At 38.0% G+C, this 21,697-nt stretch overlaps 1 protein-coding gene across 3 annotated transcripts in view; it reads left to right on the forward strand.

Annotated features, from left to right (window-relative positions):
* The window catches only part of veph1 (ventricular zone expressed PH domain-containing 1), an 84,876-nt gene extending 64,981 nt beyond the window's left edge, over positions 1-19,895 (forward strand). For all 3 annotated transcript variants that reach the window (XM_074679310.1, XM_074679309.1, XM_074679311.1), the window contains 3 exons: positions 11,209-11,345; positions 14,550-14,603; positions 14,856-19,895. In XM_074679310.1, coding sequence (XP_074535411.1) covers positions 11,209-11,345; positions 14,550-14,603; positions 14,856-15,038 — 374 coding nt within the window. In that variant the 3' untranslated portion in view covers positions 15,039-19,895. The remainder of the gene's footprint in view (positions 1-11,208; positions 11,346-14,549; positions 14,604-14,855) is intronic.
* The last annotated feature ends 1,802 nt before the right edge of the window (positions 19,896-21,697 follow it).

The following is a 21,697-nucleotide window of genomic DNA, read 5'->3' on the forward strand; positions in this document are numbered from 1 at the left end:
AGTTATTAGTTATATAAGTGGAGTAAGAAGAGGGCAGCTTGTGGCAGATGTGGTGTTTAAAAGAAGAGTTATGGAGGGCAAAAAGGTAAAAACGTGACGGAGAGGCTCCTCCAGACAGCGAACTTTGAAATCTGAGGAGTGTTGTGTCACTAATAAGCAGCTTTAAACCTCTGTCACACACAGCTCAGTGGTGTTTCAGGCTCTGCTGTTTGATAGCAGAGCTTAAAGAGCTGGTAGGTATTTCCCAAAGTGAAAGCCAGGAAGTTGTTTGCTGGGTGAAGGAAACAGGTCGAGAGGAGGCAGTAAAAGTTTAGTGTGTGCATGTGTGAGTGTGTTTTTTTATTTTTATGTGCTTTAGAGGGAGAAAAGTTCAGATTACGGATGACTACCGTATGAGGAACTTTTTGACTTTGTCTAATATATGTCAAAGAAATCTTCCAAAAAAAAAAACATTGTTTTGTTATGGTTTGTCATGGGGACTATATCTGCCGTAAATCAATCCACTCCTGGACAACCTGGACGGGGAAACAGAGAATTAGCATTTGGTGCTGATAATCTAATTTTGAATTAGGAAAAAAAAAACTAGAAAAGCACTCAGAGAGCGCAGACCTCCTCTAAGCATATTGTGATTGTCATGCAGCACTTTAGTCCTACTTTAATGTCATACTCCCTTTCAGCAGACTGCCTGCTACAATTTGGTGTTAGTTCTGGATCTTAGTATCCAGAATATTGCCAGGATCTGGATTGTACTTTTACATCTGTCAGAAATTACGGTGACCTTGTCTTGTATTTTTTGCAAAGCAATCCAACCATTTATTGTGGAGTTATATACACATATGGTGAAAACGGCCCTATCTCACAATGATAAAGAATCCTTTAAAAAAATACAGGATCCGCACAGTGATTTGGATGACCTTCAAAATTGAATCACTTCTTCTTTATCTCATTTTGAACATTTCTTGAAAATTTTATCAAGATCTGTTCATTAGTTGTTGAGTTACGTTGTTCACAGGCAAACAAACAGACAGACAAGATCTCCAAAAAACAAAACCTCCTTGGCAGAGGTAAAGATTACAATCATGCATACAAATGTGAGAACTTTCAAGATTATTTAGATAGTCTTTACAGGAACTTAAAGGTGGTTAGAAACTTAAACCAAGGTTAAACCAGTGTCCAGACATGGTGTGGATACAGTAAGATGAACTGATGTAAAAGTGAAAACATGCAGGCTAAACAATTTTAATCTGCATGATGCTGGTCCCAACCCTGATCATTGTGGTGGTTAACATAATCCAAAGTTAGAGGATATGGTGCAACTTGAGTAATAGGTTATATCATTCATTTTTTTTCATTCAACTCATGTGTTTACTTACGAAAATTATAAGATCTGGCATTTGTAACAACAAAAAAAAAGACAATCCCATGCCCATGCAGAGCTACCCTATTCTGCTAGTTCTTTAAGTGAAATGACAGAGCCAACAGCCTTCACCAAGTGAAAATGTTACTGTTGTTTTGAGTTTTGGGCAAAAAGTACATGGCCAAAAATAGGGATCTTCGAAAACCACTTTTTGTGCAGACCAATACCAGTACTAGTACTCCTTCTTGAGTACTCACCGATGGAGTACCGATACTACAAGTACTTTTCAAACCTAAAATGTCAATTAACTGTGACATATCATTTTGATCAAAGAATGCACAGTCACTCTGACATCAAGTCCAAATAAAACACAAATAACTCTCTCTGAGTTTAGAATCTTTTTGAGAAATATTAAAAAAATATATATTAAAAGTGCACAATAAAACGAACAACTGCCAGAGTTTAAGTATTTTTTAAAGTAAACTAAAGTGCAAAATAAAACCGTTTAAAAGTTAACTCCTCCTGGTTCATTCATGTTGTCTGAACAGGACCTGGAGCACATTTGCTGTGGTGTTAAACTGCAGCAATTAGCAGCAATTAGTGGCAAGGAGGACTTGCTCAACATAAGATTTCCTTGCCTAGAGTATCTGCTGCTGGTATCTGCAGCCTTCATGAGTACTGATACCTTGAAAAAAGGCTAGTATTGGCCCGATACCGATACCTGGTATTGGTACTTACCCATCCCTAGCCAGAAACATTTGCCTTGAAGAGCTACCATTACTTCAACAGCTACAATCAGAGAAATCAGAAGGTAATGAAAGGGCTTATACCTGCTTCTGAGGTGGAGGAGATGCTACATTATGGTCTAAAGAGACTCTGTCTTTTATGCCATCTGGGCAGTATAGCCAGCATGCACAAGGAGGTGAGGGGATTTTCAGTGTTTTCATTTTTGGTGACACTGAAGTCACAAGTTACTGTCTAATGACAGTAATCGTCTTATGAGCAACTATTACCCAACTTTGGCTCAGAATAGCATCACACATGTCTGTGTTTGAATGATCGTCATTCATTCAACTGGAATTAATATTCATTTTGCTCATGTGCTGAGCTGTCATTAAGCTGGGTTCACAGCTCTTCTTTTTCAAATTCTTCCATGTCATTGTCTTGTCATCACCCATCTCATCAAATACACAAACACATGAACAGGAGTAAACACACACACACGTACACACACACACACACACACACACACACACACACATACACACACTTGGTTGTCTGATCCAAACAGTACAAAAAGCGAATGAAGCCACTCTTCCAGTTCTGCTGCTCAGAACAAACCGGTAATCACAGGCTGAATGAGTGCAGGGAGCGCATGATTACATTTCAGACTCATGCCAGTCTTTGACAGTGCAGACGGATTTCAAACAGGATTAGTTGAACTCTCCTGTTGTGTTTGTATGATGCGACTATGGATACATGTGTCCTCTGAGATGTGCTTGAGGCCTTGAGTGGCCTTGTTGCTCAACATCTCTCTTCAGTTAGCTGCTACCTGCTGCAGCATCCAAACAGTTTTTTAGATTAATCTTAGATTTTTCCTCCCACTGCAGCGACAGTGGCTGGTGTTGATGATAAATCACAGAGTTTAACAGACACTTCTCTGTCTTGAAACATTTTCCCACATTCCGCTGTGAACAGCTTGTACTGGCACTACATTCAAAACAACAAACAAGGTATTGTGAATCTGCATGTCATGATACAACCAAAACAAGTGAGAAGCATCATTTCCCATCACGACATAGGGTGCTCTCAGTACCAAAGTTAGACTTGTATTCAGAGTAGTAGCTTTTCTCTTGAACTAATATGTGTCACTTTTCGAATTCAGACACAGGTGTTCAAAACTTTTTACATCTTATAAAATCATGCTTAAAGGCACAGAAAAGAGACACTTTGTCAGGAGTCTCACAACAAAAGTGACATCATCGCTTACAAAGTTCTGCCATCGTGGTTATTTATCTCTGCTGCTTTGTATTCAAACAGCCAACAGTGTCAAAGAAGTTACCCCTTTTTGACCTTTACCACCTGAAACCTGCTGTGCTGGTGTCAGCCCCGTGAACCCAGCGAACCAACTCTTATCTGCAGGTGATCATCACTCAGCTGTCAACATCAGCTGGATATCTTAAAGGGAAGAAAACTTTGCAAGAAGCTGGTTAAATACAGCACATGAAAAGTCAACAATAAAAAATAAGACTTTTTTGGCCCATGTGGACTTAGCTCTAATGAATACCAACAAAATGTTGAACCTGCAGCTTACTGTGTAATTGAGGATGCACCTTTCAGAGCCTAGTATTGGGTATTAGTCGTAAGCTGAATCAAGAGGTAAGAATGGATATCGGTGTGAAGGACAGATCTATTAAATTCTATTCTATTCTATTCTATTCTGTGCATTGTGCTTTGGAGAGCTGCAATATCACAGATGAAGAAAACTACAGCAGGTCAGCAGTTTGGAAATCATGCTTGTTTTGCCAACAGCTCTGCAACATTTACAAGTTTAATTCCCTACTTATCTTCTGCAGAAGGTTACAGTTAAATTGTGACCCCAGTTAGTATTGAAGATTTATTCCCTGCAATTTAACACTTTTTTAATCCATAAAACATTAATACGGTCAGTTTTAATATCTTATTTATCCATTTTTGTTTACAAGGTTAGAAAAGCCTGAAGTTGCCAAAACAGAATTCTCTTTCTGATCTTTTTATGGAATAAAGACAATGTAACATTAATACTAGTATTGGATCAGATCAGTATTGGTATCAGGTCAAGCCTAGATATTCAGACTGGGACATGGAAAGTTTGAGCAGTGCTTGTAGTAATGTTTCATCAGTACTTTACCATGTAGCCTGATTTGCGCTGTAGTATGTGTTGGAAGACCTGTCCAGTTGCCTGCTCACTGACAGACATGAACAGTATTTAAGTGCTTTCTAATATCTGATCTCTCAGTTCTTTCGCTGCCCAATGACAAGAGAGTTTCTTCCCCATCACTCCAGATCATCAGTTGGCAAAACTGGGTTGCTCAAAACCAACATATGACCTTAGCTAGGGATGGGTACCAAATTAGGTACTTTTATAAATAACGACCATCTGTAGTACTGAGTACTGATTCATGTAAAATTGAATGATACCATGTTACAGTACTTCAACACATCCTTGTGACTGTGTGAGAGTGGAAGAGTAGACGATTTTCCATTCTTGGCATGAACACTGGATTGCAAATCCATCCATCAATCAATTTTCTTAACCGCTTTCCTGTCCAGGGTCGCGGGTGGCTGGAGCCTATTCCAGCTGTCATTTGGCAAGAGGCAGGGTACACCCTGGACTGGTCGCCAGCCAATCACAGGGCTGACACAGAGACAGGCACTCACACCTAGGGACAATTTAGAGTTCTCAATTAACCTGGTACGCATGTTTTTGGACTGTGGAAGGAAGCCGGAGGACCCGGAGAGAAGCCATGCATGCATGGAGAGAACATGCAAACTCCACACAGAAATGCCCACCGGCAAAGCTGGGAATCGAACCCATGACCTTCTTGCTGTGAGGCTGCAGCACTACCCGTTGCGCCACCGCGCGGCCCCAGATTGCAAATTTATATATTAATAAATAGATATATTAAGTTGAAATTCTTTGAGATTTTATTAAACAAATTAATATGTATTACCACATAAACACACATACAAATACCAAACAATGTTACCATTAAGTATTGATACTGATTCCCAGGTACAGGACATTAGTATCGTTTAGTTTCAGATGTGAGAGGTACCCTTTCCTGAGCTCACCTCAGTTATTAAAGCTGGGGTATAATTCTCACATACACAAACAGAATATCTTCAAGTTAATGTAAACACACTCAGGGTGACTACCTTTGTAGCACATTCAGTACTGTGCTATAAAAATACTGAACTACTGTGGAACAACAGTCAAAGTAGATTTTCCACATGTGGTTCACAAACTCATCAGTACAAAAGTGAAGTAACTCTTATGCAATCTGAGAAGATGTACAGGACATTTGTTCTCAGCTTAGTGAAAGTAAAACAGGCCACAGATTCTGTATCTCTGCCATCAAATTTTGGATGCAAATTCTTTTTAAATCCAATTGGCTCACTTACATGAAATGGTTCACTAATTCAAATTGTGTAATGAAGGATGGAAATTTCTTTCACCCAACTGAAAATGTTCACAAACAAGCCAACAATAGAAAGTCAAAGCCAGGAAACAAACCAAATCTTCTCCCTTGGAAACTTTCTTGAGTGTCCAGCTGTAAGCCCTCCAGTATACTGAGTCAAGTTATAGTAAGTGATGTTTGATGAGTCACCTCCTTTCATTGAATCTTATGAAACAACTAAAATCCAGATCCAGAGCTGTTTGCTTCTAGGTGACCCACTTTTTATTTTCATTGTGAATGCATCACATCAAAGTTCAGATATTCTCTGCGTGCGCATGCTGTTCACATTACCAGCCACAACCTGCCAGACCATTTTCTTGTTAATGTGTTATATTGCGTTACCATAATAAAAACTCGCTGACTTGGCTGTGATTACTTCAGAGGTCACACACAAGCTAGGAGCTGGTGTCGTGTTTTCTGTTGTAAAAAAAAGAAAACAGAGAAAGGTGAGGTGTTTTCCATAGTGAAGGCCAAAGTGAAACCGGTGGTTACTGCAACTCCATGACGTGTTATGATATACTGCTGACTTTAACTAAAGGAATGCTTTTGAAGTGAGCAATAATGAGCTAGGTGTTTTTGTTTGTGTGTGTGTGTGTGTGTGTGTGTGTGTGTGTGTGTGTGTGTGTGTGTGTGTGTGTGTGTGTGTGTGTGTGTGTGTGTGTGTGTGTGTGTGTGTGTGTGTGTGTGAGCTTGGCTCTCTTCCTAACTTACGGATACTTGTTTATCACTTTTCCTGGAGTAAATTCTGAGTACACACTCTCCCCACGGAGGTTGTTAGTAATAATAGATAAGAGAGTTGTCATCACCTCGACTTGACTTTTGACACTCATAAATACACACACTTAAAACACAGTTACATACCCCTCATCTCTCCTGCCCCTACGTGTTGATTCAAACATGTTCACTCATGACCGGAAGACAGATCCTCAGTTTGCAAAATGATGGAAAACCCAAAGTTGGATTCATCGTACAACCATCAATCAATGAAGACTTTCTCAAAAGAAAGTCACTTCCAGGAATCATATTGCAAAGACTGAAGATTCCTTGGCTAAAAAACAGTATTACTACAGATGGAGTGTTGAGAGTTGGAGAAATTTCCAGAGTTATGAGACAGCAGTTCCTGGTGTGCTGTTACATAGTTTTTGATACTAGATAGATAGATAGATAGATAGATAGATAGATAGATAGATAGATAGATAGATAGATAGATAGATAGATAGATAGATAGATAGATAGATAGATAGATAGATAGATAGATAGATAGAAAGATAGATGACTATACTTATCTTAAGGGAAATTAAAGGCATCCAATAGCAGTTACAAGACAAACATGACATGACATGAAATAGTTACAAATTAACCCTCCTCCCACACGCCTGTTGTTCACAACCTGTTCAAATTAAGAACAAGAATATCTGTCAATTTTAAAACGTCTATAAACAGAGAAAAAAATCTGTTCTGAAGCTGTTGAAAGTAGATAGTGCAAGATAGCAGGTACTAAGAGGCGCACTTGAGGTGAATTATTTTTGAATTAATGTACAAACTTCAACTATAAAATGTTTTTATATCTTTATCTTTCTATCTCTTCTATATGTTAAACAGTATATGAAACATGATAAACTTAAACTGACTATGGACACTGATTAACTTCAAATAGCAGAAGGCACCACAAGTTTTTCTCTGAGTCGTGACTCAGCATTTTTTTCTACTTAAAAAATTCTTTCATTATAAAAAGAAGCCGATATGTTACATGGAAGAGGAGTTGTGCAACTTGTTTACTACCATATTTTCTCAGTCATGTTTTGTTTACCAGAGTGAGTGTACTGTCAGTGTGGTTTTAAGCTGTGCTATTCTTAAGGATACTTTTCACTTTTTCCCACAGACAACAAATACTTCAGACACCAAAGCAGACATATTAATGTGTCTCAGAATAAGACAAATACAAACATAACAATTTTCTTGTATGTGAACCTGAGAGTGTCAAGTTTGACGCAGAGCACTAGAGTTACTGACAGAAAAGCCTGGTTTAAGGTATTAAAGACAAGAATGTTTTGTTGATGTTTCCACAAGATGAAGGTTTGTACCATTTCTCACATTTGTTATTCGAGTAGACAGCTTAAGAGTTTTTTATTAGCTTATTTGAGTATTCTGCCTGAACTAAATGAAAAAAAACAAGGATAAAGGTAAAACCAACTATTTTGGTATTGTGTAACAAGCGAAAACTTTGTATTAAATATTTACTTTTCACTTGTAGTAAAAGTGTGAATTCCTACGCATCAAAATTTGAAAAAAGATATCAAAGGTATAAATAAATTGTGACGATGAATCGAAAATTAAGCACCTTGGGGAAGAAAAGGCATTTCCCCACATTGAATAAAACAATGCTATCTTGTCCTATATGGTAATGTATTTGTTGATTGTAAATTAACAAATTATATTAGCAATCACAAAAAACATAGATACCTATCATTTAGTTTAGACATCACAGAGTAAAAAGTATGTTTCCCTCCAAGTGGGTGTTAAAGTAGTTGAAGTCGAGTGATGCACCAGAACCTTTAAAGTTAACATAACAGTGCCCTAGTTTAAATTCTTTCCTTCACCTTTTGTCTCATTGTTTGTTTCTCAGACAAAGTGTCATGAACCACAGCCTGGGGCTGACAACAAACTCACCCAGGTATCACTTTCCACACAGCAAAGAGTGTCTTCAAATCCATGAGTTATGCTCCAGACAAGTTTATGTTTGCAACTATAATGAGAAATACTTTTTTGGTTGTGTGTCTGCCTATTAAAGGTAAAGCTTCACATGCAGCAACGACTTTGACACTCAAGACCAGTGTAGGAAATATAAAACAAACCTCCAAGAGTTGAGGGGAACTTTTTTTTTCTTCTGTACTTGTTTTGCCAAAAAATATGTGTATACTTCATTAAATGAATCTACTTTTAACCAGTGAAGCCCCTACATGATGTTTGACTGTGGATGTAATGTATGTAGAAGCACAGACATGATGTCAACAACACACACAACTTTCCCTTTAGTTTCATTCCATTTATGCCAGAGATGGTTTCCTTTGAATCTGGCAAGACCTGCTTGACTGCACAGTTAAGTAAAGAGAGGTTAAAATCAAACAAAAATATCAATCATGAATTAAAATGTTATGACATCTTGCTCTAGCAATAATTTTTAGGGTCAGTAGTGTCGTTCAGCAGAAGAGCTGCTTTTCTGCTCTCCATAAGTGCGGCTCTAATGGTCTTTAAAGGTCTGTCCTGTTTGGCATTCTTTACTTTTGTGAATCATTCTTGCTGCATGCCCACACACTCACACACTCCGATCAGATTGCAGTAATCTCTGGACTGCTTTACTCATGGTCACAGATACAAAGAGTGGCTCTGTTTTATGGTCAGCTTCTGAAGCTTTGGTTAGCTGGCAACGACCCTGAATCAGCAGTCTGGGGATCACAGTTTCTACGAGTACACAGTCACACTTACTTATTTCACAATCAGAGATTGAAAATTCATCTGTGAGCACTTGGCTTTTTTGTGTTGGTCCAAACAAAATAAGGAAAAATAAAAAACATGTACCTTGTTTCCCAATCACAACACTTTTAACTCATGCAGAGACAGATACAATGACCCACACTTACACTGAGAGAAGCACTTTCTTACTTTCACTCAGTCAACATGTGGATATACGTTTTTAATTAGACAAGCCCAAACTTTGTGAGGTTACATATTTGTCACAAACACATGAGTGAGATATTGTGTGTAATTGAGTGATGGATGAATTAAAATCACATTTAATAACCCCTCTGCTCCGCACAGAAAAAAACTTTCAAAAACAGTTTGCCAAATACAAGCTTGTATTACTATTGGCTAGGCAGTAGCTAATGATTCTGACAGTGGATGTGTTTTACACCAACCAGTTCTGTTCAGTTTGTCTCAATACAAAACGCATTTTGCAGTGTTTCTACTGACTAATCCCAGGACAGATCCCCAAATCATACCACTTTTTAGGACCCTTGCGTTGGGGTGCCTGACTAAAATGATCCAATCCCAGAAGGTGGAGCTACAACACTACAGTCCTTTGATTATTTGAAAGAATTGTCATGTACCGTGCAACAGCGGCTGTATTTCTCCTCGTAGCACACAGTCTTGTCTGAAACAAAAGTTGGTTGTGCTTTGTAACAAAGAGCCACATGCCAATCACAAAGAATACAAATTGTTGGATGTCTTCCATTGTTGCGCTTTGTTCACTGTGTTTTTCTTCTTCATTGGATTTATTAGCGGGGTATACTGTGTTGCGCTGCTATTGAGTCACACTTAATGTACCTTATGTGGCTATCAGCAACCAACCTATGCGCCACCTACCACAAGGGGGCACGGTTGGCTTTGGAAATGCAGACAGGATCAGGCTAAATTGATCCAACCCATACCAGCAGTACTGATCCAACTCGGACTGCTTGGTGTGGAACAGGGCTGTAGATGCTATAAAACAGTAAAATGAGAAAGACATCAATTTTGTATGTTATGTTTTATCAAGGAATATACCCACTAGTTAATTTGATCTAAGACTAGAAGTGATTACATGCTAATGCTAGCAGCTGTCCATTTACACTGCACAGTGTAAAAAATTGCACAGTATCTGTTTACCAGGTTGATCTTTCCTTGACGTGTGTTGCATTTAATCGTTTTACAGTAAATGTGCTAGGCATCCCAGCGAGTCATTTCCACTATGTAAAGAAGAAATTTGCAACAGTGCCACACTTGAATCTCATCTCTCCTTCTTAAATGTTCTTCATGTTTCAAACAAGCACTGAACATAGTTCTGTTTCTGTGCCAAGAATTGTGCAACTCTTTGCCTTTGTACAGCAAGACTCTGCTTTCAAAAAGAACTTCAGAATTTTTTTGTCTTGTTTTTAACTTTAGTGGTTTAGCCAGAGTTTTTACTGACTTTTAAAAATTATATATTTTTGGTATTTAGTTTGATTTTTCAAACTGTAATTTTTTAATGATTTAACTGACGTCTATTTATTTAACTCTTATATGAACTGTTTTGGTCCATTGTTTTTTTCTTCTCTCCTTTGTTGTAAAGCACTTTGGGTTGCAGGTGTTGTGACTGAAGTGCTATAAGGAGTAGTTAAGTACAGAATGTGTATGAAAATGTAACCTTTGGGGAATTTCCTTTTTTTCTCACAAGATAAGGAAGTGGTGTGGGTGGTTAAATTTTTATTAATCTTAACCACCCAGTTTTTGCTGGAGATAGGCACATCATTGCAAGTATTGAAAAATAAATATGTTAAATGGAAAAACTTTGAGATTTTATTACTAAATGAATTAATATCCATTACCACATTAACACACACAAAAGTACCAAAAATTGGTACTGTTGAGCACTGATACCAATATCCAAGTACTGGGCATCGGTACCGTATTGTCTCAAATGTGAAGGGTACCCATCCCTACTTTCATATTTCTTAACTCTTTTTGTTTTGTGATTTTGTTTCTTAACACTTTTATGTTATTACTATTTCTGAATAAATCGCTCATTTTACCAGTTTAAGTTTTTAGGTTTTAGTTCTTCCTAACCTTTTTTTTCTCTCCCTGTCTACCATTCTGTTTTTGTGTGCTGTCCAGTTGTGAACCAGGAGGGACAGCCTCTGATCGAGGGGAAACTGAAGGAGAAGCAGGTCCGCTGGAAGTTCATCAAGCGCTGGAAAACCCGTTACTTCACCCTGGCAGGAAACCAACTACTCTTCCGAAGAGGCAAATCAGTACGTATCTAATGAAGACGAATACACTCACACAGTCACGCTGTCCCTTGCCTCTCCTTGAGAAAATCTTTATTAATACCCCTTGTTCCATGTCATGTAAATCATGATGCAACCGTATGAAACAGTGGAAATCTCATCTGGTGATAAGCGCAACAATTCCCCTGGAGGACAGCCTTGATGTATCTGTAACAAACGCTGGCCTTAGTGAGGACACTTCTGGGACTCCCAAGGCCAGAGCGTGATGCTGCAACCACATGAGTCATTCTCACCCACTATAACTCAAAGCAGATAGCGTTACGCACAAGTAGCAAACACAAAAAAGGAGGCACTGTCTTTAAGAGTGTGTAACTGAAGACAAGACGGAGCAGAGAGGTGAGGAGAGTTGGTTGAAACATCATGTTTTTATCCTTTAACTATGAAGTTCGTTATGTTAAGTGATAACATACTGTAGTGTTAAAGGAAATCAGAGAATAATTGTGTATAGGCAAGTCTGCTTCATCAAAAACAAAGAGTGAGACCAAAGATGTGTTGAGGTCAAGTGATAATAAAAAAAACTCACTGCAGCTAGCACTGAGTATAATTTAAGTCATTTTCACCCCAGCTGTAGATTAGGTATCATCTGGAGCAAATGTTAAAGCACAGCATCAGGCGGAGTATCTGGAAACAAGGTAGAAGTAAAGCTGAGATCTTTTTTTCCTCTTCAAACAATAGTCTTTGTGTTCCTACCCAGATGGTAACAGATTTCTTGCTTTCTCACCAACCACAAACTGGAAATATAGAGTGTCTTTGTTCTCGATGTTGAGTTTCGCCTCTGCCAGCATGTTCTGGAGGTGGTTGGTATGTTGTGAAAGATCTTTTCCCAAATGGGGAGAGAGATTAAGAAGACATTTCGATGTGTGGTTTCCTGCTTTGAATGATAGAAAGCTTTGACACTGTGAAAGGTTGGAAACATTCACCAAACCCACACAAAGCTACGCCTTGTGCCTCAATACTGGCACTCAGGTTGTGTGATTTATTTTATGAGGCACGGACACAGTACAAGGGATATACTCAGAAGAAGAAACCTATTTATTTTGTATCATAGGATGTTGTTGATATACTTCGTTTTCTTCTTTATACTTTGACCAGTATGATATTTTGATAGTTAAAATTGCACCTATACCACAGAAGCTGTAATATTGCTGTGTTTACGAGTATTAGCATGTTTAGATCTCGCCTTGTTCACATTTTTGCTGCCCCTCACTTTAATTCTCTTTGGCACAGGCTGTTTTGTGTTACATGACGTAAATGAAGTTTTATTTTTTGTGTATTGTTTTTGCTTTTCTGTTGTTCTGAGTGTTGTTTTCCAACCCCCTAGGCAGCTATCAGTTTCCATTATTTCACTATTTAGTTACTTGAATGTCTCATATTAGGTAACCTTTTTTGATGACTCTATGTGGTTTGACTTTTGAAAGTAAAACTTGTCAGTCCACATGATCTTTACGTGTTTGTTTTTTCCTAAAATGTAAGCTTTCAAATGCATGATAATACTGATTGATACATTATAGTAAAAAAAGAAAACTAGACTGATGAAAAGCCTTGTTGAAAAGGAACATGAAGCAGCTGCCTCGTATCAAGCTGACCCTCAGAAGAGCCAGCCAAGAAGAGAAACTGTGAAACATCTACTGTGATTGAATGCTCTTCAACAAACACACTGTAACGCACACCGCAGACAGGATGCGGACATTTACCATCAGTCTTGTAGATAATTCTGGTTTAGACCACGTTACTACAGACAAAACCACACTGCCCAGCTGCTCTAAACACACACAGTGAAAACCACCCAGAGTGGGACGTGATATGTAACAGAGCAGAGGGGTTTTTATTCCCTTTGCCAAAGAAGCAGCAGAACAATGAAGAGTAACTGTTTAACATTATAAATGGGCTGTGAGTGAGACAGAATGTACTGGAAACAAGACTGTGATGTGTCCTGATAACAGGCTTTTTAGTATGGCTCCAGATTCATTTGTTTTTGTTTTTTCTGAACAAATCTTTAAAAATCAAACATAAAAGACGCTTTTTATAAGTATTGAGTCCTTTTATAAATAAACCTAGGCATATGAATAGGTGTTAAAAGGAATAACTGAAATCTGTTGTAATTATGGGTGCGCCAATCACAATTTTCAGGCAGATCACCAATCTCTAAAAAGCCTGACCTGCCGATGCCAATTTGGGCCAATACCAACTTTTTTATAACTGACATTATATACCTTCAATGTTCCAGTTTTGTTTTATTGAAAATCATAGAACAATATCTGTGAAACAGTGAAATCTTTATGTTTTACCTTAAAAAAACAATAAAGTGTCCTAAGTTTTAGGTCTCAGAGCAAAAAGCAACAATGGCTGGCTGTCAGACCTTCCCAGAGGAATATAAGATCAGATTGATATGTAAGGATGGGCCGATCTCCAATCACCCAAATTTATACAACACAGATATACTTAGCAGTAAGGCTTTTATATATATATATATATGTGTGTGTGTGTGTGTGTGTGTGTGTGTGTGTGTGTATGTATAAAATCATTATTCAATGATTTGCAATAGATAGATAGATATAGAAAGATATACAACTAGATATAAATACAGATATAGTCAAAAAAAAAAAATGAAATAGAAAAAAACTTAATTGTGAAGCGTCTGATTACACAAAGCGTAAACTCATCAGAGTCAGCGCTCTGAGACAGACAGCTACAACTTTAGTGACTTCTTGGCTTAAGTTAAGCTGTTTTGGTCTGGCACAGCCCTCTAACACCCCGTTATTGTTTAAATAAATATGTCGAGAGGAGTAATCACAGTGATCATATGTCATGGATCATACCGCATGTCCGCATGCTTGTGCTTGTGCATGAAGTTCACCACTCTAAAGCACACCTTTCGGAAACGTGCTAAAGCAGAGAAGTGAGCCGCGCCCAAGCACGGCTCGATTGCGGTCACACTAGCCAAACAAACTGGACTTTAGGGTTAAAGTGTGCTTAAGCAGGGTATGGTTTGCCAGTGTGACTACACCCTTAATAATCAATCATTGAAGCTGCTTAAATCATTGAGCATGTATGTTTCAGCTCCAGCTGTAACGTAACAAAAGTTGTAAAAAAGTTAGACTCTAAATCAAAAATTTCAACTCACCCTATGGTTTGACTGAATTCTTCTGTTTCCTGTTCCTCATGCAGAAAGACGAGCTGGATGACATCCCTATCGAGCTAAGCAAGGTGCAAAGTGTCAAGGTGAAGAGTTAAGCTTTCAATCTCCATTTCAAATCCTAGAAATAATTATTTAGGAGGTCGGATCAAATCCTCAAATACCATGATCCAGCTTGAATTCCAGCTGTCAGCTAGTAAAGAATAAGGCTGCAAGCCAAATCCCATACATCTGAAAAATGACAGTAGCAACTCTCCCAAGTGGTCAGATAGTGTATATGAGTCTGACTCTTTCATGTTCTCCTCCCTTTTATGACGTTTTTTTGCTGTATTCCATAGGTGGTAGCCAAGAAGCGACGAGACAGAGGTCTTCCACGAGCCTTTGAGATCTTCACAGACAGTAAGACATATGTGTTGAAAGCTCAGGATGAGAAACATGCAGAGGAGTGGCTGCAATGCATCAATGTGGCCGTGGCTCAAGCCAGAGAGCGGGAGAACAGAGAGGCTACCACTTACCTGTGATACAAACCAATGAGGACACAGCTGCACATCTGTTGACAATATGCGTCATCAAGAAATGCAAATGTACACAAGCAAACATACAATGAGGAATACACAGTATCCACTGCCAGTAGCATATTTATATATGTGTTCAGTGATATATATCATCAAACCCACATCAAGTGGAAAAATACTATTGCAAGCAAAATATGCAGTATTTTTCATTAAAAAACTTCTAATAAACCAGCAATAACACTTTTTGAATGGTTTCCATCAAGTATAATTGATGGTTAGTTTCTTTAATAGTGACTGCCCGTATCTACTGTTACATTCTCTGGTGCATACATGTTATTAAAAATGAATGTTATAGTACATAAGAGTTACAAATGATAGTGTTACATGACTGGATCAGATTGTATGGAAAGTTTAATTTCCTCCTCTTAGGTCCAGTCACAGCTGTGAGCTTCAGCAATCCAACAGAAACCAGCATCTTGTTATTTTCTGATTGTAATGATGTGTAATTATTAAGATGTAACTGAGTCCAGTGGAGTGTTTAGCAATAATGACTCACTCGATAGAAGCACAGACCTCTTACAGACTTGTAGCAATAATGAGACTGAACAGATTCTTTAAATGCAGGGAGGAAGACGAAGAGGAGAGTAATGGACAGCACATGGATGAGCATTCAGAACTGAGAGAGAGAAACAGTTAAAAGCAATAGTTTCAACATTATGGGAAACCCCCAGCCATTCTTTCCTGCAGTTATGCCACAAACCCTCACCACTTTTACGTTTGTTATAAATAAGGTCACAGTCAGAGGATGATCAAATTAGCTTAGCATAAAGACTTGAAATTAGGGGAACGGCTTTGAAGACTCAGCCTAATTCTGACAAACAGCCCTTCTTCAGCACATTGGTCATGCATTTACGTCGTTTTGTGTTATGTTAATCCAAATATAAGTAAAATATGAGAAGCCATTGTTCCAGCTGTTTCGTTGAACTCAGTGTTATGGTACTTCAATCCAAGACTTGAACTCAAGTCCTCATTTTACTTATGGCCCAGATTCAAGCACTGGCTGCTTCAAGACAGAGAGGAGGACTCAGACTTGTTTTGTTTTTTTTTGTTTTTTTTGGAAAGACTATTTCATTGTTTTTCTTAGATTTTGAATTAATGGCCCTTATAATTTAGTTCTGAGCAAAACTTGTCTTTTGCTCTCACCTGCAAGCATTATCACATTTTATCTTGTAAACAGTTCCTGCTAGGTTGTCCAAAGATAAGCCACAAACCCTTACGAAAGAAAAATATATTGCAGCATATTGGAAAATATTGTTATATATTAGGTAATATAGTCCCATATATGAGATTTAGTATTTATATTTTCCGATATATATTGCAATATATGGAAAGTGGTAATTATTTGTATATTTTGCAATAAATTGCAATATATTTAATGAATATATAATATATTGTATATATGCCCTCAATATATTATTCCATGTATACCATAATATTTTTCTTTCGTAAGGGAATATATCTTGTGTGTTGCGTAGAAACACTATCAAGGACAAGCCCAGACTTTTCTTACAAAAACTTTTCTCCAGATTGCACCCAAAAAAGTAAAATGCTAGCGCTTTCCTTTTTCCACTGTGAATTAGTCACAGCTAGCAAGCTAACGGCAACACTAGCCTTTAAAAGTGACACAGCCGTTGGGTCCTGGCTCAACTAACAGCACTAACTGTGTAGATAACTTAAATCTCCAGACACACCAGAGGGAACAGACCAATTCTAATGTTTGATATAAACTCAGCACAAAAAGAGATGGTAGAATAAGCTGTGTGACATTGGCAGAGAGGATTTGGCAAATTCTTCATAGGCGCAACACAAACTAAGTGTTGCTGCTGATCCTACAAATGTATGTTCCTTACAAATGTGGCACCATCTAAAGGGAAAATAAACAAGCTTTTCAGCCGTTTCAGATTTATTGCTAAGAAGAATTGTTGCAAGAAAGAACCAAACAAAACCAAACAGCCTTAATTTTTAGGTTCATGCTGTCAATAGTGGTTCTATGTAGAATGAATAATAATATCACTGATGAGGATTTGACTCAGGCTGTGACTAAGCTAATTGAGACTCACTTCAGTTTCTTGTGTGGTGACTCAGATTTACTCAGACATGAATACTGAGGATTTGACTTGGACTTGGTGTTTTGGTGACCTGACTACAGCGCTGACTCTCTTGACCTGGAGCAGTGATGTTGGCTAGCTGTCTCTTAAAAATTGAAAGACCTCAGAAAGGTCCTGCTCCTGACCAGTCAACAGCCCTGAATATCAACTACTAAAAGGTAGCTGTTTATACTTTGTACCCCGGTTTTCGTGCTGGGCTAAGCTAACCAGCTGCTAGCTATAGCTTAAAATGAACTATCAACCCTCTCACATCAACCCAATACACTGATTATATATTTAAAGGATTGGAATGCAGATACTCTGTCCAGTGTTTTTCTTTTTAATGATGTATGATTTTTTCTTTCTCATTTATATACTGTATTTTTACTATCCTGGCAAAACTTCCAACCAAGCAGCAGGGTGAAACAGCTGGAGTGTGGTAATTTAAAGGCCCAAAATCTGTCAAGCGTGAAGTTTGAAGAAAACATTTTGACCCAATTTTCATGTTTTGTTTTGGTACTACGGTGGCTTATGAAACAGGCCCCCTGACAGTGAGTGAAGTGGTCAGATTTCTGGTCTTTTGGGACCACAACACAGTATAGACTGAGCTAATTTTGGCGTGGATGGAGGAGAAATGTCTGCAGCCATTTACTTGATGTTTCACTGGGGGCACATTTGAATGAAATGTTGCTTAATCGTGCAAGTCAGAGTTTGGATCAAAGATTTGAAAGAACACAGTGAAGTAAATAAGGAGTTTCCAGCTTCTTCGATTTTTTTTTCTGGATCAGAGTAAAAAAAATGTTATGGTACAATTTCCCATTTTAAATCTTTAGCTTTTAAAAAATCAAAGTTTAAAATCTTGTGTTTATAGGATAAGCAGTGATTGAACCCAGAAGAAGTGAGCACATGACGGATAACTCTTTTGTTTTTCTTCTGTCTTCAGTTTCTCTTATTTCATTCCTAACTTTTTACCTGAAAATGACAGCCTGTGGCAGAACAATTCAGCAAATGTAGAGCACATTAACTCTCTTTTGTTCCTCACTTGCATGAAGGAAGATGACAAACACGTCTTGATCCAGTTAAGCTCTGAACTGCCAGCCCCAGACAATTTCACAGCCGACTGTAGCAAATCAATTATTCTGCACGTCTGATTCTGATCCGTATCTGGATCCACATCTGAGGTGTGTGTCTGCCCACAGGTGAACATGATGCTGCTGCTGTGCTAAGGTTTTTGGTTTTGGCTTGAGACATAAAATGCTATGAATATCTAAAAAAAAGCCTAAGGTAGTTTTAATTTTAACTTGTGTGACAGACAAGCACATTTTCTTTGGTCTTAAATTGTCCCAAAGCCCAAATCCTGTTAGCTTTGTAGATGCAGTCATAACACTGCTGTTCCCACCAGCTCGTGTTACCAGACTGTGCTTTCTGCTGTCTCTGCACATCGCCCCCTACGCAGCAGAGCTGACCTGCATCTGCTTCACATGACTTATTCATATCATGCTTTTCTTTCACATTTGGATTCCCTCACTTTCTTTCAGTTGTGCCATAATGTAGCAAAAGTTGTTCATCTTAACCATGGCGTTGATCTATGACTGATGGTTGGTTCTTTTGATTAAAATAGTTCAAAAAATACTTGGTGGTGTGTAAAAAAAATTGGACAAATTACCTATGCAGCTAAACGAGTTAAAATAACTGAATATATTTGTATTTGTCGTCTTAAGCAGGCAACATTTATGGCCATCTTAAAGTTATATCCAGAAACTTTTCTTCATCTTTTCTTGACGTACCATTCACTTGACTCCCTTCAGTCTTGCACTGTTGATTTCTTGATGTTGAAGTGAACGTTTGATTACGTGAATGTCAAAACAGTGCACAAATAACAGTGTGAGCTCTCTCTGTCAACACACTGCCATGTTGGCCTAGTTTGCAAGTCTCCAGAGTCAGCTTTCAGAGCCAAAATGAACAAATGTTTTGGGGTACTTTCCTCTGAATGAGTAAATCTGTAGGCAGCTGTGTAAATAAGACTAAAGGAAACACATATCATCTTGAATCAATCAATCTATCTAACTGTCTATCCATCTATCTATCCATCTATCCATCTATCTATCTATCTATCTATCTATCTATCTATCTATCTATCTATCTATCTATCTATCTATCTATCTATCTATCTATCTATGATTGCCTCACTCTGAAGAACACTGAACACTGAGCTCTTATTTGGATTCATTTAAGGCATAATGAGATTATAATTTCACTTTAGAGCAGATATCAGGATGGAAAGATCTTAACAACACTGTAAGTATTTAAGTTACTGAATCTAGTTTAGACATCTGTACTTAGTTTGTTAATTTAGTTTGATTTTTGCATAAGGTTTTTATTTATTTTGTAAAAAAAAATGTTTGTAACACTTCAATCAAATCTGGAAAAACTACTTTAAAAGATGAATATTGATTTTTAATTGCTGCCTTGTTCCTCTTGTCTTCCCCTTATTCTTCCTCTATTGTTTTATACTACTATAATTAACAATAAGAATGCTGTAATTTATTGACATGCAAACTGATGTTGTGAAAGATTGTACCTGTTGCACCTTTTGCATGCCTCATATTGCCTTCTGTTCTGTTTCCTGACTGAACTGCTCAATAAATCTTTGCCAGTGAAATCAGTGAATTCCTTTCCTTGAAGTGAACAGAATAAACAAATATTTTGAATAATGATTTCCTGGAAACTTGCAAGGGAGAAAAAGAGTAATTTTTTGAACAATGTAGAGCTTCTTTCTGTCCAGTTGAAGTGACTCACAGAGCCCACAGTCATGGGGATTAATCAATCAAAAGCTCCTAATAAGCTCCTGGTATGATGTACAAAGACAAACACACGCTGACAATTACATATATTTCCTGACTTCAAGGAATCATTAATGCTTGCGTAAGAACAGGGAAAATATGCTCTTGAGTGTTGGATGCTGTGCCAACACCCTCAGAGGCACATGAAGAATTAAATAATCCTGTATGCCCAGAAAATAAATCAAAACATGTACATTCTTCTGAGTCTTTGTGCTTTGCTGTGCTACCCCCAAAGAGCTTCCTGGCTCCAAGGCCTTCAGACAGTTACCCTCGCGTGAGTCTGTCATGACTGTCCTTTCAGAGACCAATGCTAAGCAGATGAAGTGAGGCTGGCAGAGCTTATTACATCACATTCACAAACTGCCACCAGTGCCTAAGCTGAGCCTCGCCAAAAATACTTATTTAAGTTGGTGAAAAAGTTGCACTTCTTGAGAAGATAAGATACTGACTTGTTTACAAATTCTGAATTATTTACAGAAGAAAACTACTGTACACTGAAAGTTCATTGGTACTTATTATTCCAAAAACTGAAATAAATTGCTTGTAGCATCTGACGTTTTGATTTCTGCTTTACAGTGAACGCACTATGAAGTTCAGTCAGACAGGTCACGTGTGTTTGAAAATTGTGTTGCAGCAGAACAATGTTTGTGTTGGCGTCTATGCTCTGACCTCATCACTCCTTGCAGTTTTATTTATGTGCAGCGCTTTGAGGAGTGTTGAGATATTACTTCACTCACCCTATGCTGAATGCTGATCTCTTTCAGTGCCTCATCTTTATTCTTCCCTTTTTCCTCACCTGTTGTAAAACTTAAGCAGAGTCTGAGGTGCAGCTTCTTCAAGTGGCAGGAGGGCGTGGCTATGAATGTACAAGGCCTCACAGCCCTTAGCTAGCTTTATGTTGCTGTTGCCTTTTTGAAGATTATGCCATGAAAAAAAATGAAGTCTGCTGCCCCTTTCTGAATGTGTGAACGATTTTCTTTATATTTTTTTGTTTTTGTTTTGTTAGCAGGTATCATCAAAGACTACTGTTTTTCCTCTCTTGCAGCCAGGTAACAGTTATAAGTGTAATAGGCATGTGTGTGTAAAGATGCTCAATGTTTAAAATGAGTCAAACATGAGAGGACAGGGCTGTCATTGTGACTGCATGTCCTTGTGCTGTCTGTGGTCACTCGCTGTGGGACAAGAATCAATGAGTATAAACTGAAGAAAAAACAGCAACACTAGAGCAGAGGGCGGTAGAGCAGTGGCACTTACAGAGGAACACAATAATAAAGCCAGTGAAGGGTTTATCTTAATAAAATCTCTCCAATATAAAGTGGACTTACAAAGACCCAGGAGTCACTTGAGGCTTCCAGCAATTTATTAGGATGACACCACATGAGGCAGTTCACTTGAGGATCACCCCTTATCTCATTTATTAAGTTCCTCCTTATTAGGATTTGGCCAAAGCATTTTTGTGCAGTCATTTGTTTTACATAATATTTGGCAAAGCAACCATCACTACACAACCTGAAAACTTATGAAGTCAGAGTCACTGTTGATTGTCTCCATGGTGTTTTGAAATAAGGGGAGTCTGTTTGGAACAAATGTCTTGAAATAAGCCTAATGTCAGTATTGGGGTAATTCCTTTGCTTACATCTTATGACAAAATTAATAATGTTGTTCATTGTTGAAA

The sequence above is a fragment of the Halichoeres trimaculatus genome, unplaced genomic scaffold, assembly GCF_033239565.1.
Source record: "Halichoeres trimaculatus isolate MK-OKI-2021-1 unplaced genomic scaffold, fHalTri1.1 fHalTri1_scaffold_9, whole genome shotgun sequence".
Taxonomy (NCBI): domain Eukaryota; kingdom Metazoa; phylum Chordata; class Actinopteri; order Labriformes; family Labridae; genus Halichoeres; species Halichoeres trimaculatus.